Here is an 18829-nt window from a genome sequence, read left to right as displayed (position 1 = left end):
AGTCAATACTGCCTGGATTCCTAGTATCGCATGTACATCTAATACATGGTGAAATGTGAATATATTACCTTCTAGTATAAAATATAAAACCTTAGTTCGTAGGCATAAAATATATCAAGCATACACTTTAATACAGAGTTTCTATTCAGTAGATTATGATCTGACTATGCATATATTGAGACTAATATACTATGTAAGCACAAGTAATAAGTCGTTTTGTGCAATTAGTTATTTACTTTAAAACATTTTTATTGATACAAAAAGCAATCACAACTACAATATCAGCAAAGAAGAGAACAAAACAATGAAAGCGCTGCTACAATTAAAAATTTAATGGAAGCAGCCGTTTCGATCACATCTAAAGATTAAGTAAATTAAGGAAAAAGTTACTAATGGATGGAAAACTATGAATGCCTTACTATTTGTTGCATTTAAAAAAGGAAGCGAGCAAAAATCATTATTAATAGCGATTTTTGTTTATTAAACCTTGACCTACTTTTAGTAAGAAACTGAATGAGATTTGCTGTACCTGGTAAATGCAATCTGCCCATGAATGTGGGGATCATTTTTCATTGCCACCACTCTCGCGTATCAACAATACAGTAATTTGTAATCTAATATGAAATTTGGAAAGGTTAGACCCGGTCTTTTTCAAAATCTTAACAAAGCACTTGTGCTTTTATTGTACAGAGAAAAAGTGTTGGAAGTAAAATGCAATATAGCAAAAGAGGCAAGTTAACGTCTTGGTAAGCTTAGCAAAAATACGACATTTTTCATGATTCATATATATGTATAACAAAACTATCAACACATCCATTTTATTTATGATTCTCATACAGTTGACGTGATGTACATATACAGATATTTCTCATACCACAAAATTATATTTAGTTTATATGTAAGTATATACCCATACGCATAAATCATGCTTGTCTGCACACATTTTTTATGCATATTATGTGTTTAATGTTTCGTATGTAAAACGAACGAGTAAAAATCACATATGAATAACATATGTATCCCATAACATATGGAAAGAGTAGCATATGTTACACATATGTTAATGCGTGTACAACTACACGTTTAACATACGTTTGGAAACTCACGTTTGACGTGAGGTGAAAAAGCTTGTATTATTTACATAAGATTCATATGTGTTGTACCTTTGTTTGGTCTCGCCATTGGTGAAACATATACACATTTTGCTGTGCAATGTACATTCATAAAATAATGATAATCTTGAAATAAACTTTTTATTAACCTTTCACTGTTGAATCAATTATATTCACATTAGAAAAATATTCGCGCATCGTGCCTATTCTAAACGTTTGATTAGTGAAATAATGTTAAGATAACAATAAATTAAAATATGGGAAATTATATATTTTTTCCACACGAAATGATGATTACATTGATATATAAATGAAAATATATACAATTTTTGATTTTCGTTCAAAATGTTTATAACGATAGATTATTGAGAAACTTAAATTATAAAGTGCGCTAAATTATCGAAAATTTACCTGCTGAATTTACTGTAACTGATTAGTATGACGGTCTACGGTAGCCTGACAATGAGATTCTTTGAATGTGTGTGATTTTGTTCCACGTTCTTTAAATAATTATTCTTAAAGGTAATGTATATATGGCTAAAACGTTCCAATTACTATTTGCAACAATAAAAGCACCTACATGACCTTTTACTATAATGCTTTATGTCCTTTTAAATGGTAAGTGTTCCATTCAACGATCATAGTATTTCTATGACTTTGGAATGTGAACTTGTCGTAGTATAGTACACTTTTCTGAAATACAAAATTGACCCTTTTGATTTGTGAAAGTGTAAAAAAGTAAAATCTTCGTCAACACATAAATTCAAAATGATGATAAGTGATTGATTCATCACAGTATAAAAACGTTAGTATTAATTTTTATCGTTACATCAACATTTATCTATCGCATGTGTTTAAACAAAACGAAATGGAGTATGCAATAGATCACTTCAATCATTGGGTTCATGCAACAGAAATTATTTACATGTATATGACCAAAACAAATCAAAAAGATACGTCAAATTAAAAAAGAACAAGATTATAAAGTAAAATAGAATTGATTAGAGTATTTATGCCATGAAAACATATTGAAAACGAAAAATGAGCTCCAGTACAAAATATAAGTGCAAGAAACAGACAGACAGGCAGTCAGATATGAAACATTTTTGGATCATTTATTATCGTGGTCACCTGAACTCCACACATTTTGTATCCGTTTACGACTCCACTCTGCTGGGTGTGGACAAATTAGAAAATACTGGCAGTCTCCTCTTGTCTGTGCCAGACAATCTATGGTTAGATGAAAACTCTCACCAAGGTGCTAAAATATGGAATTTCAGCTACAGTGTTATTTCTTTTAATTATTTTGAGGAAAATAGAAACTTTTACACCAGCTAAGGTTAATCTGTTTTTCAAGTAGAGCAAATTTCAAAATTGGTTGGGATCGAGATATCGAATTAAGCGGAGAGAGAGAGAGAGAGAGAGAGAGAGAGAGAGAGAGAGAGAGAGAAACTAATAGCCATTTTTAGATTTTTACTTTAATTTATTGTCCTTAACATCTAAAATTTTATCCATCTAGGCACTTTGTGGATTGGAATGAAACGAGTAGCTCAAGTTTAGCCACCATACCTTAAACCTTTTAAGCTGCTTTTTTGACAATATACGTGTCCTATACCCCGAGGGAAAACAGTTTTTGAATAATAATGGTCAATTATTGCTGTACGATGTTGCATATCTAAGGTATATGCAATTATAACAGCTAAATGGCAAAGAATATGTAGTATATTTTGACATTTTTACTGAAACATTGTTTGTAAAGTGAACAATCTACACATTTTTGAGTTCCAATTCTATAAGTGCTCAAAAGACAACAAACTCGTGTAGATAAATGTAATAAACAATCACAAACAATGTGTATTTGTTCATATATCATGTAACATGAAATATTTACTTTTGCTGTCCAAAATTCTTAAGGATGTTCGTGAACAACTTTACTCTGTTGGCATTAAATATTATGTTAATTTCTGTCTGAAAACAATATCGTGCAACTATGATACAGGCATGTGTCAAATTTTAACAACACTATTTGGAATATATTTCGCCACCACATTAGCTAGATTTCTTATAGATAAAGATAGATACATTTTCTTTCATCTGCCAATCTGTCCTCGGGAAAGCATTGTTAACCAAAGCCATATCCATTGATGAGTACATTAATGTCCACATAATAAAGGCAAGTCCATATTCATATGAAAGAATGTAACTATTTAAAGAAATCGAGAAAAAACCCGAAATAAAAGCAAAGCAATTTAAAAACAATGCATGGGAATAAACTTAAACTCAATCTAAGAATAAATACACTTTATAACAACATGATAAACGCGAAATAAACAATATAAATATGTTGAAATAATGATTGAATTTAATAAAAAAAAATATAATACTCTTTAAAAACAATCACCTTAATTGAATGCATATTGTTAAACTAAAATTGCAAAAGTCCTGACACATCAAATGAACTTAATTGAATGCATATTGTTAAACTAAAATTGCAAAAGTCCTGACACATCAAATGAAAATAAGGAGTCATTAGCTATCATAAACTTTAACGATAAAAAGATTACATGAATCTAAAAAAAAATTGGATGATATTAAAACTCTTCTTGATGCATGCATACATCACTGATTTGCCAAACGCATGATGTGTAAGGAACATTTTATTCAGAAATCAGAAATCTGTATACAATATATGTTATGTATTTATAGAAATATGTAAGTAATAAGCACTAAGCACTCTTAAACATAAAAATAAATCATCTTTAAGATCTTAAAAGCATGGACATAAATATAACATAAATCAGTCTCGGTTTAGTTTTTCAAAAGGAACAAAAAAATCCTTGAAGAAATCCGTAACATACTGCCAAGGACACGAAAAAGAATTATGTAATTTTCAGACGAAATGCATTAATTATTACATAAAGACAGCTGCCGTAAGAAATGCTTTGCATAAAAGCATAAGTGCTGAAGATGTGTGAAGACAAAAAAGATATATGTCTTGTATGTTTACTTTATTCAACTCTTATACAAAATACAGAGAAGTTATAATCAATTAAAACATAGTTTGTTATTGATAACAAAAGACAAAACAGACATTGTTTTTTCTATTGATTGTGTTACCACAGTTCTGAATCTGTCATTGTAAATCAAAATATATAAGAATTTTCTAATAAAATGATGTAAAAAATAAATAATGAAAAGTAAGGTCCTTTAGAATTAAAAAATGGTGACAAATGCATGAAGCACTAGAGTGGAAAACTTAATACGGCGTTATCAATAATTAATCTTGTTCAAATAACAACATGCACTAGTCAATTGATTACTTGTACAATTAAAAGAAGTCACCATGATTCATAAAAAATATACGTTCTAGTCACCAGATTACATGAACTGCTAAAAGAGATCACAATGATTAAAAAAAACAAATAAACGTATCGCATGCATTATATTCCTTAAAGCAAAATTATAAAAAAAAATTATAAAATAAGGAGAAAAAGAGGAAAGGGTTAACATTGAGTAAAGAGAAAACTTATCAGCTAGTTTGTACTTTATGAAATTTTAGGCGTGGTTCAAGATCACTCCTACACGTTTCTCTAGTGACATGACGCCGGTTGTTCATGTTTCTTTTGAAAGTGTTACAGACGAGTTCGCTTTTTCGGTAACTTGTGTTGAGATGATCCAGCTGTGTGGCTACACTAACGAGTCTCAATTAAAGGTCATGGAATGGATGGGGAACATTAAGCAATATCGTAACCACGTCTGAATTGTGTTTATTTTACCGCCGAGATATAGGAGACTTATCGTTTTGTCTGGGAAATATGAACCAACAACACAAAAAAAACAACCCAAAAACAAAAGACATTTGAGAAAACAAATAAGAAATCGGTCAAATGAATGTTATTGTATGCTTTGATTAATCTACTTTATTGTTTAAAAAAAACAGAGTCAAATGTCTCTTTTTTTTTTAAATTGAGAAAGGTTACAAGAATTTGAAAATCAATCACTCTTTTAGTATAGGAGTGAAGTCTGTGTTGTATCTTGCTATAATTTTTTGGGGTATAGGTATGATTTTACTCCTTAGGTCATTCAAGTGGAAATTTTGAAATTTTATTTTAATATGCTGAGAAACTCTTTATGCTTCGTAAATCTTTCAACACTTTATCGACCATCGTAACAAGTTTCGTTTTTTGCACCAAAAAAGAGATTTGCATGAATTCTCATGAGACTTTTTTATTTAGGAAAGTGGCATTAGTTTGTGATTAAATAGAAGTAAAAGAAAACAAACTTCAAACAAAATATATATTTCCAATTGAAAGTACGATCATCAAAATCCAATTACAGTTATATTCCATTGATTAATTAGTTGATGAAATTAAATATGAATTAATATTCAATTTTAAAAACATTGGCCTTACATAAACACTGTAAATGGAAAGAAAAGTAGTTAGTCAGAGCCTAGCCAAAAATACATATCACTGGGCAAAAACGAACCAACCTATAAAACTACATATTCATTATTGATTAATCAAATGATATTAATTGAAATGATTTTTTTATTTTGTAACCGTAAATAATATGTAAGGAAAGGACTTAGTGGTGATATTTTAAAACCGTATACTCAGTGTTGTGGAAAGCAAAATAGTTACTATATATCTTTTTAACTGCAGTATAAACTGAAATCTAACCCAGTGATCACCGATGATAAACACCCTCTGTAAAACAGATAACGAGGGACGAAAAAGATCTACCTGTTAATGCGAAGGCACGCCACCTCTCCATTGACATGCAAGAAAAGAAAGAGGGAAAGAAAAACAGATAGCGTAAGTGCATTTTTTGAATCTAACAATGATATCTAGAATACGCATGGAGCGATTGTTACGGTAACGGGTCAACGGTTTTCTGACAGACAGCAGGAATAGCTCAAGGAAAAAAAAAGCGTATACAATCAATTTGTCGAGTGCTTGCTATTACAACGTGCCCGCTATCTAGTGGGTGTCGAGTTTCGGGGTGTGATATATTGACATCGTAGTGCAGGGTCGGGGTATTTAAAGCCCGGGGAACTGTTTCGGTGGCTTCAGTGTTACACGTGGGACGATTCTGTATGCACAGTAAGTGTTTTGTTTGGGGTCCTATTATCATCATGTGTTGTTGTGTTGCATTCCTTTTTTTTTTTATTTATGCGTCTTACTTGTACACATAATCAGAAAATAAGGTAAGCTTAATAGCTTGGTTTTTTTTGGGGGGGGGGGGGGGGGGGTGGTTAAGGTAAATTTGCTCATGACGTTTACTTTTATAACAATATTCTTTAAAAACATGAAAAAATGATTTCAATTATTACATGCAATGCAATATCCTAACTTTTTATTAGAGGACAACATTCACAAAGCACAAAGGGTAAATGATCGGGGGTGTGGGGATAAAAAGAAAATAACAAGGATTTCATAAAACAACATTTGATGAATGGTGTATAACAAAAAAAAACCCACATAAGTGGTTCTCTGGCAAGTGATGTTTTTATTAAGTGCTTACTGTTTTGGTAACCTTGTACGACATCAGAATGTCTACATTTGCCTTTGTCTAGCGTGTACCGTCGTTGTCTCTATGCTTGTAACTAGATCATCCTGTATAAAGTAATTCTTCTGCCTTATTAATTAAAAGATAACAAATCAAAAGATAACAATCGGCCCTTTACAGATGAGAATGAGATATCACAAAAATAAGGAACATGCTGAATAGATCTTTAAAACTTAATTCCTAATGATGTGCATTTCATCTACAGGCCTTTTTAAATAGGGCAGCATACCTGCTAAAAGTCAAACACGGATTTCCTTGTGTTTATTTCTAGATGTGTGTAATTTTAAAAGTGTAAAAACTTTATTTCTATTTCTATAATTGTGAGAGAACACTTATATTGAAAAACGATTTGCTTAACAAGATCGATTTGATATAAAAAAAAAATTGCAGCGTGCAAGAGATACGAATAAAAGGCTATTTATTAAATCGTTTAAATGTTACGTTAGCTGCGACTAAGGCATTTAATTAAACTACGAATATCATCTGCTAGAGTTTATCAACTCTTTTTAATAGAACAAAAAATCCCTCTACATTTCTGGCAGCGTTTGCACTGTTCCAGCAACCTCGTGTCACTTTTCAATTATGCAAGAAATGGTAGGTTGTTTATTGAATTATAAACACTTTTAAAAACGCTAATAGAAGTCTATCTGACATCAAGTGCACAAAGGAAAATTCTAAATATATTAGCAGTTCACTTTGACATACTGTCTAAACATACTTGAAAGAAATCTTGTTGTAATAAAAAAGAAACAAGGTATATTTATGTATCAGAATAAAAATTTGAGTGGTAGGTTTTGTTTTTTAACTCTTATTTTAAAAAATTATGTTGGTTCGCCTTGCTATCTTTTTATCAAACTTGCAAAAAGAATTGAAGGACATTTCGGTTAGGGGCGGAAGGGGGGATGGGGGATTAAGAAAGGTTACATTTTCTTGGTTCGATTTTGCTCATGTTGAGGGATGTTTGCTATTATATTGTTTAATTTGGAAATTTGAACGTGGATTAAAATGCGTTTCTGAATTAATAGCCATACATTACGTTTTCTTTGAAGCAGAGGCATGTCACTTTAAAATTGTGCTAACAAAAATAACAAAAGATTGTAAAATGATTACAATAAAGCAACTCTCGAAGTCTTTTTTTTTAAGTACACATTGAATATTAAAGTTCTCTTTGACATCTCCTTTATCACAAGCCGAAAAAGTAAATCCTAAAGTAGCTATTTGAAAGGAATATGGAGTGAAACCAAGCAGAAGCGTCAAAAAACACAAGCGCAATTAGTTCATAAGGGATTTCTTTATAAAAGTACGCGTTGAATATCATTGTTCTCTTTGATATCACCTTTATCACAAGCCAAAAAATTGAAATGAAATAATGAGCCTATAATTTGGGTTATCTTTATTTGTTTGGTTAATCTATTCCTAGTACGTGTAGGTGGTCGAATCATATGTTCGTGATCAATTGCTCAGCACCGGAAGTTTACGAAGAAAGATAATTCTAGCAGAAACGTTTCTAAAAGATAAGATCAGAGCGTCCTGTTAAAATACAATACCTGTCGACTTTTCACAGTTTGAAATGAGTCTAAGCTTTTAAAATCGGGAAACCTTTTGAACGCTTGAGGTTAAATCAGAGCGAATAGAATAAATTAACGGCAAAGGGTATATTGGTGCTACCGTTAGTCAGGGGATTGTTATTCAATGTTTGAAACTTAAAGGTACAGCTATTGTTTAAGCATATTGTTTTGCTATGTGATATCTATAGATTTGTCTTTGGAACATGTTTTGTGAATATATCAGAACATCCCTTCTTGAACATGTCTTAGAGTGTACAAAAAAACCTTACTTTTTTGCTTGATAAATAATGAAAGAATAATAAACGTTGTAGGCGATATATTTGATATCTTGTAGCTTGAATGTCTGACATGTTTGAGAGTTGTATATACATGTATGCGCAGCAGAGAATTACGTAAAACTATCTGAATATCAAATGCGCTCGATAATATAAAAATTATGCTCTCTCTATCAAATCTCGTCTCTTATTATCTTAGAAAAACATTTGGTTAAAAAGTGTTATACAAATCATTACGCATTACGTGATAATAATTATACAGCAACGTTTAGCCTATCTATCTAGAATATTGACAAAAACCCATGCCTTTATTCCAATGAATTATAAATATTGTGATAAAACTTTGGTATACATTTGTATGGAGTAGCATATTTCTTTTTATAAGAAAAAGTATGGTTAGTCAAGCTTACATCTCAAATATTTTATTCGTTTTTTTTTAAAGATCCCTATGATTGTTTTTTCTATTAAATTGCTTACATGTAAAATTTCCTAATTCGTGTTTAAATAAATGTAAATTAATTAAGTGATGTATACACAGTGAACAAAAGTTGGTTGTTTTTTTAACGTAATTAAAAAAGGCTATGTTATGAAAATATTTCAGGCAGTAACCATTGAGCGTTAAAACTCAATTTAAATCAAATTCAAACGCCCCCCCCCCCCCCCCCCCCAACAGACACGAGGCTGAATATAATAACCTTGATAACTGGCCTCATTAAATTCATTCATAAAACGTTAAACGAAATATTTTGTTTCAGCGTAAAATTTCGGATCCCTACAATTGACTACATAGCCGTGCACTAGTTAACATGAAACGGAAGCCCACCTTTATTTGTCTAGAAATAGCTGGCTACAAAGACAGTCAGTGTTGTTCTAGGGAGTCGTGCATCTCGGCTTTAAAGCAAGATTTCCCCCACATCGTCGGTCTTATTCATCTTTCTTGGCGGGAACCCCGGTTGACTCACAGGCCCCTCTTTCCTCTGTGTTACAACTACAAAGCTATCCCGTTGCTTCAAGCGTTTGTTCTCGTCTGGAAATACACAACGCAGCTTATTCTTCGTAACTTAATATTTGTTCCTTGCAATTTGATAATTAAGTCTATGAAACTGTGCATGCAAGAAAAAATTAGTTTACATTCAAGCTTTCTTCTACCCTCTCACCTGAATTCAATTTTAGTTTACAATTTCATACATTACAATTTGTTGGAATATTGAATGCCTGCTGATCAGTTTAAATGCAAAACATTGTTTAATTTCAATTGCAAATTTGATAAAAGTGGTTCTAACAAGGTCTTCTTTAGTGCTTTTTTCTTTATATCCTCATCACACTGTCCTCCATGTTGTTTCTGTGCTTTGATTTCTGCAAAAAGAAAAAGTAAGACGGTGTGTTACAAAAGTAGAAATTACAGTATGCAAATTTATTTAGAAAACACTATACACATGTCTCATATTTTTTAAAAGATATATAGAATTACATGCACGAGATTTATACGACGTATATAGAAAATAACAACATTTTATTTATTAAACAGTGAATGTCGTTCGTAAATATCTTATCATATCTTGATGTGAACATGACCATATGAAATGACATACCGATACATATTAAAATGGTAATGACTACACGATATGGCAGTTTCATTTTAAACATCAACAAAAAGGCAGTAAATCATAAAAGGCTCAAAAGATACAAAGCTTCTCTTTTTCCAACAGATCGTCAAATAATGCAATCTGATAAAAACAGACTTGTAACGCGAGAGGACTGAAAATTAGCTAGTTTATATTTGATACCTGAAATGTTGCATCACTTAGTCATTGATATAATGCAATTTACTTTTAAAAGTACCCAATTACTTTGAATTGTAACTAGTTTTCAATACAATGTACTTCTACTATATGATAACGGTATGCATTGTTTGATTTTTTTTAAAAAATGTTCGATAGGTTTTGTTTAAAAAAAAAATCACACAACATGCTGATTTACATGCAATAATAAAGTATTTTTGCTTATGAATCCTTAATGTGACATACTTCATTACAATCAATCGTTGGTATTTTTAAAGTGAATAAATAAAAAAGACTTAATTGTTGATCATCAAATTACCAAACATATCAAGCTTAAAATTTTTAAGATGGTTTCTTAAGCCATTAACTTTCATTAAGTAGAGTAAAAAACCTAATATCTTAGCAAAAAAGTTTGTGTAATCCCTATATATTTTAACAAAGCTTTCCCTCTGTGGAAAATCTTATGTAGTCTTAAAAAAAATATCCGTCCAGTCATTTAGCAAATACTACAGGAGTGCATAACCAGGAGGAGAGATAGATAATATTACAATGCACTTTATCATTTTGCCATCAACGGTCGCCAAGAAGTGCTTTTCAAAAGTTAAATCTGCTGTGCATTAGAGTGGTTTAAAAACGCTAAGGGAATGCTAAAAACAATCGGATGACTTATCTTGCTCCTTTTGCTTTTGTGCTTGATTTAAACTGTGTACTTTTCATTCTTATTGTGTGAAATGCAAACTTGACATCATAAATAACGAAAAAGGAATTAATGAGAAATTCTTACGTTTAAATGCCATCATCTATTATAGAATTATGTGCACCTGGTTTCAAATAAATTATTTAAATTGATTTTTTTAGCATACAAGTCCATCTGTTTTTATCAATTATTGGCTAAAAATATTTCCCAGAAGAATAATAATTTCGCTTAAGAGTACATTCTGAATTATATCGATAAATATAATCCAGAATCAGGGACTTGTGAAAATGAAGTTAATCCCCCCAAACAATGCAGAATCCTTATAAAACAGGGGAGACTATTACCTTAAAGTGCCGAAGCACTTTTATTCCCGCATTTTCAACCTAATATAAATAACACGTTTAATACTCTAAAATGTTTTATATACTATACAAGTTCATAGCAACTATAAAAAGTTAGGGAAGAGACTCTATATATATAATGCTTAAGCTTTCATTTTGTTTATTTTGTTGCTTATACTTGTATCAAGGAAGTTATATTAAAGTACCCTAACTTAAGGTAGGTAGGTGCAAGGGGGATCAGAGTTGCTCTCTATGCATAATTTTGTTTACAGCAAACAATAGAAAAAAATGGATTTAAACTTTTCCCAGCGCATAAAATATTGTGGCCTACAAACCTAATAGGTGCTTAAAAAGTTTGTTTCAGTCTCCCGAAAAGCTTTAACTCGATATTAATGATATGATAAACAAATACGAAAAAAGTTTTTGATTTTAAACAAGGTGTCTTATCTTCTAGGATGCTGGCCATTGACCTGACCATTATCGAAACACAATGGCATGATGAGTCAAACTTAGGAAGACTTCAATGAATTATTATGGGATTTGGTCTGAGATACTTAGCAGTTATACTTATGTTTAACAGGGGTAAGTCTCTCTTCGTGTCCTAGTCTTTCTATTTATTTCATATGAACTAAAAGCATAATAAGGTTTTAAGGTGAATTTGCATTTAAGTGTCATTCATAATTTCTTTTACATTAGTTTCTCAATGACAAAAAGCGCCATTATTAAAAATCTGCTCATGTATACTTTATGCAGTTTTTAAAAGAAAAAGTACATTTTTCTGTTTGCATTTTTAAAAAATGCTTGATCAAATTGTCCTTAAAATTAAAAAAAAAGTATATGAGTTTTATGCTTATCAATTTAGCATCAATGCATTTAAAGATCGAGAATATATATATATAAAATACAATGATTGTGCAATACTAACTGACGTTTTCTTATACATCATTCAGGTGGAAAGCTGTCTTGAACTTATAACATAAAACTATGGTTTTTGTCAGTTATTAGTCCAACTCCATCATACTAGTATTTTATTTTTTACATATAGGTCTTTGCCAGATATGTAACTCGACTATAGTTGCATCACAAAACCAAATGGAGTCGGTGACAACTCCAGGATATAACGGTGGAACTGGTAGTTATACGAGGTATAGTTTAACTTTAATCATTGGATATTAATAAAAAGCTCAAGCTGAAGTTGCTTCATTTTTATAACTTTATAAACCAATATAACCTGTCAATTTTTGGCTACCATTTTTAAAATTATTAATATTATTTTTTTAAAAATTATAATTTGATTATTAATATGTTTTTAAAAAAGAATTTTAAAGGATTTTGACAGTATATAAACATTACTATATGTTTGTTCAGGAATAGTAGGAAAAAAACTTACCATAATTTGTATGCATTTAATTTATAAAAAAAAAAACAAAACGAAAAAGGATTTTAAAGAAGTTTAACAATATATAAACATAAACCATAAGTTTGTTCAGAAATTGTAGGGGAAAACTTATCATAATTTGTATGCATTTTCAAAATTGTTAAAAAAACTCAAACAAAATCAGATATATTCTTTTAAGAGGGCTTTAAATTGCATCTTTACAGTAATATGGACTGTTACTGGGTTCTTGACGCCGGTGCAGATGACTTGAGAATCTTGATGTTTGTAACGTATGATACTTCCTGTCCAAACGACGTTTTCTACATCCATGATGGTAAGTGTTATAATGCTTAGCCAAACATTTACTGATAAACCTTCTGAAATGAAAAAGGTTTACCTACACTGAATTTATGAATTTACAACCACTAAGTATTTTGGTTCTTTTTGCTTTGATTTTAAGAATATAAATTTAACCAGCTTTAAGCACCAAAAAAGAATTTTGTTTATATCATTAAATGATTATTTATTTCAATAACATTTATATAAATATATTCCTCGGTTTTTTAAGAATGATATCAGATTCAAAAACAGATGTAGACACAGGCAGTAAATCAACTTTACGCGGGTTATGCAGCTTTTCTTTAATGCTCACGACCTTAATGGTTGGAGGATAAACCTGACTCTAGAATGAGATAAACTGGGCTTTATTTTATATATTAAAGCATTTTTCAACTGTTATATAGGTCCTGACGGGTCGTCAACAAAATTAGCAGACGGACAGTGCGGTAAAGCAGTTGCAACGCATTATTCAACGTTACAAAGATACGCTTTTATCAGAATGACGTCTGATGCAACCTTAGAGAAAGTCGGACTTCTTGTGGAATATGTGGCAGCTAAAGATTATTGTACGAATTTTCTTCAATTTGAAAGAACATTTAGAATACTGAATAAAACGTTTGATTAGCTATCGATACTAAATTAATCTACAAATGTAAACATGTAATATATCCGATACAATTAAGATATATGTTTATGGTATGTGATTGTTTGTTCTTTAGCCGGAAGTGGTTGTGGTGGCACGAGGCAGACACTGACAGCTACAGAGACATTCCAATATTTATCTTCTCCAAGTTTTCCTAGTCAGTACCCGAGGTACATATCTGCACAACACCGCACAGCCAAGGAACAATATTCATTGATGCAATTAGTTACAAAGAATGAATTTATTTCTTACTTCAGTAATGCAATTCTGACCTGGGTTTGGGCAATTTATACTGTATGCAGGGAAATATTCGTCCCAGGTTATTTTCGTCCCTTTTGCCCTCGTTTTCAGAGGGTGAATTTAAGACTGGACGAATTCCATTTTCTCACAATTTCTCTCTTTAAATGCAGCTTAAATACATGCTGTACGATAGAAAAGGAAGTTTCAGTCACTTATAATATTACAACATGTAGATACCATTAGAATGACATGGCATTGTAATTAAACAAAACCAAATATGTACCGACACATTGCAATTCTTGTTAAAAATTGAAACATTCAGTATCTAAGTACTGAATGCACAATATTCTAAAATGTATCATTACAAATTGTCGTTAAGTTTATAAAGTAGATGCATTTATAAATATCAATTTTTTTACAGCTTACGGTTTGCTTGTAGAACTAGAGGTTATATATTTACATATTATCAACATTATCCATCTAAATGCAGAATAATTATGCTTGAAGTACATTTAAAAATGTCTATGAGGGTCGCATTCATATAAAATATATGGTGGTATTTTTGTAAGATTTCTTCAAGCTATAGCGTGTGACCCTTGATTTATACTTATTTTACCATGAGTTGACTAGTTCTACACATTTAGAACTATAATTATCGTCTGCTATTTCAGCGATAGCAACTGCCGCTGGACAATCAATAACGCACTTGGTACTGTGGATATCGAAGTTGTTATATCTGATATAGAAGACGGAGACCCTGCAGTCTGCGACTATGACCATTACGAAATCTATGACGGTGAGTGACGTCATCAGTACACTCAGTGATATTCTTCGATTCTCCTTCATCCAGACGCTTTGCTATTTCCGTAAATCCTGCTCGGTAGTTGGAGAGTTACGGATATAGCAAAGTGTCTTGATGAATTAGATTAGTTTTGGTTATTTTTATTTTAATTATTGGAAAGTTGCGTCATCATTATTGATTGATCTCTTTCATAGGTATTTTTAGATCAAGGATGATTGATTGACGTCATAATTACTGTTAAGTTTCGATCCGTTTTTACATAAAAGGGTGAAATGATATTGAGTTACAGCTAATAAGAAAATGACTTGGTATGCATGATGATAACAACTAAGTTTCTGTGTGATATGTAAGGGGAAAATATCGGACTGGAGTAATTTATTATAAAGCTTATTATAAATATAAAATCACAATTTAATAATGTACTTAGATTTTTACAAGTAAAGATTTATACATTCTACGTTTCTGATGAAAACATGTTTAAATTCAAGAATCTTTTTTACTTGAAGATTAAAAATTTTCTCAATGTCTTCGCTTGAAATCTAGCGTTGATAAAAGCACTAAGACTTTAAATGTCCATGACAATTTTACAATACAATACATGCAACAATTGATACAAACGAATGTTTTAAACAAATGACAAATAAATCTAAAAGAATAAACAACGAAGACAAATCATAAAATTTTAGTCAAATGGCGCGATTGTTTCACTACTTAGATAGAAAACTGACATGAATATTCTTCACAATTTTAAATTTTAGAGAGTATTTTCTGTGAAATTTGTAATGAATGTTACTTTGCGGTTGTTACAATTTAACCTTCAATTTGGTTCGTAGGAGAATACATGTGTGAACACAACACAATACGAAAAGTCTGTCAGGAGTTCCAGAAAATCCCAGCATACAATTACACATCAAACAGTAGCTCGGTCGTCGTCAAATTCTTCAGCGATTCCTCGGTTAATCGGCGGGGGTTTCTTCTCAGATACAGGTATGTTCCTTAATAAATAAGTTGAGTAAGGTTTGCTGAATGGGTTATTCTTCAATTTTTTTGATTTTGAAAGTGATGTAGCGCTTCTCTATATTTTTAAGTTATCTTTTCAAAATACTTTTGTTTACTATATATCCAAACATACGTACATCTCTTCACTTTGACCCCTGTTTTTTTTTAAATTCATAATTATGAATGTTAAAAAAGTTTTAAAAAATTGAATCTTCTAAATTTGTTTTCACCTCAGAGCAATAATTGCGCCAACAACAACAACCCCCATTACAACGACAGTCGCAGAGACAACAGCTGAAGCGACAACAACCGCAGAAACAACAACAACATCAACAACACCATCAACAACAACAACTTCAACAACTACAACACCAGCGCCATGTACAACAAAGTCTACAACATACATCACAACAACTAAGGCAGAAGGTGAGTCATCTACATATATAGTTGTGTATTGCAAAGTAAAAGCAAAAAACACCACTAGTTATTGGCTGTTTATACGCTTATTCTTGCAAAACCTTTTTTCGATTCATTCGTGTTAAAAAAAAAGGCATTATTTTTTCTTTCTAATTCGGTCACCTACTTCTAAGTGCGAGTAAAGCAAATAGCGCTGCATAGAGTATTCAAGCATTTTATTTTTTTCAAAAATATGTTATATATGTGACAGGAAAGTACAAATCCCTGACAAAGGTAAAAGTCACATGATAGAAAACTGAAGCCGGTACAACTAATTGTTTTATAAAGTTTACATAGTATTTTGATTTTAATTTATCAACAATTAATTTGTTATGGCCTTAAAGTGTCATACACAAAATCATGTAATAATACTATCATATAATAATACCATCATATACCTTTTAAAAAGATTGTAGATGTGCCGATTCAAGTTAGTTAACGATTCAACGAGATCGATTTTTTTTTATTTTGAAGGACTTACGATAAACTTCGAACTTATGTTGGGATTTATCGGTGGATCACTTTTACTCATATGTATGACGATCATCATAGTGGTCTGTGTAGTAACAAAAGCCAAACCACCGTCTGGAAAACATATAACCCCAGTTCAACCTTTCAGACCGTATGAGACTGTCGACAAGAATTCCATTCGAATACGTAAGCCTTCAAAAATTCCTAAACAGATATCGTCTCAGAGTGGTGTGACGCAAAAATTGCCTCCATGGTAATTCATGTTTACTATGTTAACATGATTTACAGTAAAAACATGATTTACAATGTAAACATGTAAACTATCTGGTTTGTATTTTTGTTGATATTCTGTACTCCTGTTGAATATATTTGCTGTGTGCGTGTTCGATTTGTCTTTATCACTTGTGCTTTTAAGCTGTTCACAAATTTTCAAATTTTAAGTAATCCTTTTCATCTCTATTATGTTTTTTAAATTCATCTCTGTAATGTTTGAAAACAGCTGTTGAAAACATGCATACTTCAAAAAGTGCCCATTACACACTTTAGTCAGCAGTATAAGGCAAGGTTAAAAAGACTTGAAACATCGTATTTGAATGTTGCATATCTGCTTGGATGATACTGAGTATTTAAAAACCAGTTTACCATTATAACAGGTTGCTTTAGTTTTTAGGTAAAAAAAAATTTCTTTGAACTTTTCATTTAAATTGTTTGGTGCATGTTAATTCGTAAAATATTAATTGTGAAATGTTGCTACGATATAGTTTGTTTCGCACCTCTGTACCACCAGTTATTCATTATTAAGGCAAGGTGATCGTGTATGAAGTGCTTCAAGTCACTAGGAATATTTGTCTTTTAAATGACTTTGACATATCTTAATATAAGCAATGAAGATTTTGTCTTGGTTTATAGATAGTATAAAATAGTATAAATCTGGAATTTCTAATGATCAGTTGTTTAAAGTAACTCGTTAGAATCTGGCATGCGAAGGTTAGATTGTATGGCATTCGAGAGATTTAATGGCATAGGTACATGTATACTCATACTCTCTCTGACGTGTAAAACAGAGATTTTTTTGGGTTTGTTTTGTTTAATTATTTGTAAACACGTAAAAAGGTCAATCTCCTAAGGTAACCCAGTGATTCAACTTACATTCCTCATTATATTATAAGTGTATGCAATTTTTTTGCATGTTGAAATTTTTAAAAAAAAATCATATAATAAGTCCAACTATAAACAAGTAGATAAAAGTAATATATTTGTTTCGGTTTCTACATTAAAAATTCAAAATAATAAGATGATCATATCTAGGATTCAAACAACTGTTTCATATATATGTAATTTTTATGCGTGAAAATGGTGATATCGACAAGAAAGGGTAAACGAATGGTTAAATGTCTGTGTATATTTTCATCAAAATGTTACCATATTGTGTTCAACCAATCATACCAATCACGTGATATTGGCTGTTTGTGTGTACAAGAGATCTTTGCGATGGTTATTTTGTATTACATATATACATATACCTATTTCATGTCTTTGTTAATAAACTGTTATCCCTGTTTCAATTGTCGTTTTATAATTCAAAACAACCTTTTTGTTGGTGAAATTACTGTGTTAACATATTTATAACTACTGCATTAAGGAGACTTTGTCTGAGTGCTTACTTGTGCTTGTTTGTTTGGGGACGGGTTGCATAAAATGTATTTTAAAAAGAATCTTTTATCTTAAGCTATACTTCTATGGTGATGGCAATTTGAAATTGCAAATATTAGAAACGTCATATAAGGCATCAAATATCTTTAAAATCGTGAAAATGCACTACTGCAAAAACATTTACTTCCCAGTTTTTGCAACGTTGTAAAGTGAAGCGTTCCAGAGAAATAAGAATACTATTAACGTTTGATTTATCAACCAGTCTAAAACGTCAACGTCATCGCCCTAGTGAATAAATAATAAAAAGTTTTTAGTGAACATTTTGTACTGAAATTTGCACGCTGGTACATGTATATCTAATGATGTCCATATGTGGGTCGTGGTAGATGTTATTATATGGACGGAAAGTGCAGATATTTTCTTTTAAATAGTTGGATCACAAATGTGAGCTACAAGTATTATTTTTTTAACGCTTTTAAAACCTACAATAAAAATAATTACAA

General features: G+C 31.0%; 1 protein-coding gene across 3 annotated transcripts; it reads left to right on the top strand.

Moving 5' to 3' along the window:
- The first annotated feature begins 5821 nt into the window (after positions 1–5821).
- LOC105332710 (embryonic protein UVS.2) lies at positions 5822–18238 on the top strand. 3 transcript variants are annotated; one of them, XM_034454684.2, is made up of 10 exons: positions 5822–5929; positions 11800–11927; positions 12391–12490; positions 12948–13057; positions 13467–13628; positions 13782–13875; positions 14617–14741; positions 15581–15734; positions 15982–16172; positions 16677–18238. In XM_034454684.2, the coding sequence occupies exons 2-10, from the start codon at positions 11879–11881 to the stop codon at positions 16928–16930; spliced, it is 1239 nt and encodes a 412-aa protein (XP_034310575.2). In that variant the 5' UTR covers positions 5822–5929; positions 11800–11878; the 3' UTR covers positions 16931–18238. The 3 variants fall into 3 exon arrangements, with proteins under 3 accessions (XP_034310575.2, XP_011433696.3, XP_065930187.1); XM_011435394.4 differs by lacking the exon at positions 5822–5929 and adding an exon at positions 5967–6217; XM_066074115.1 differs by lacking the exon at positions 5822–5929 and adding an exon at positions 6220–6321.
- The last annotated feature ends 591 nt before the right edge of the window (positions 18239–18829 follow it).

This window comes from Magallana gigas, chromosome 10 (genome assembly GCF_963853765.1).
Source record: "Magallana gigas chromosome 10, xbMagGiga1.1, whole genome shotgun sequence".
Classification (NCBI taxonomy): Eukaryota; Metazoa; Mollusca; class Bivalvia; order Ostreida; family Ostreidae; genus Magallana; species Magallana gigas.
This window is presented reverse-complemented; position numbering and strand designations above follow the sequence as displayed.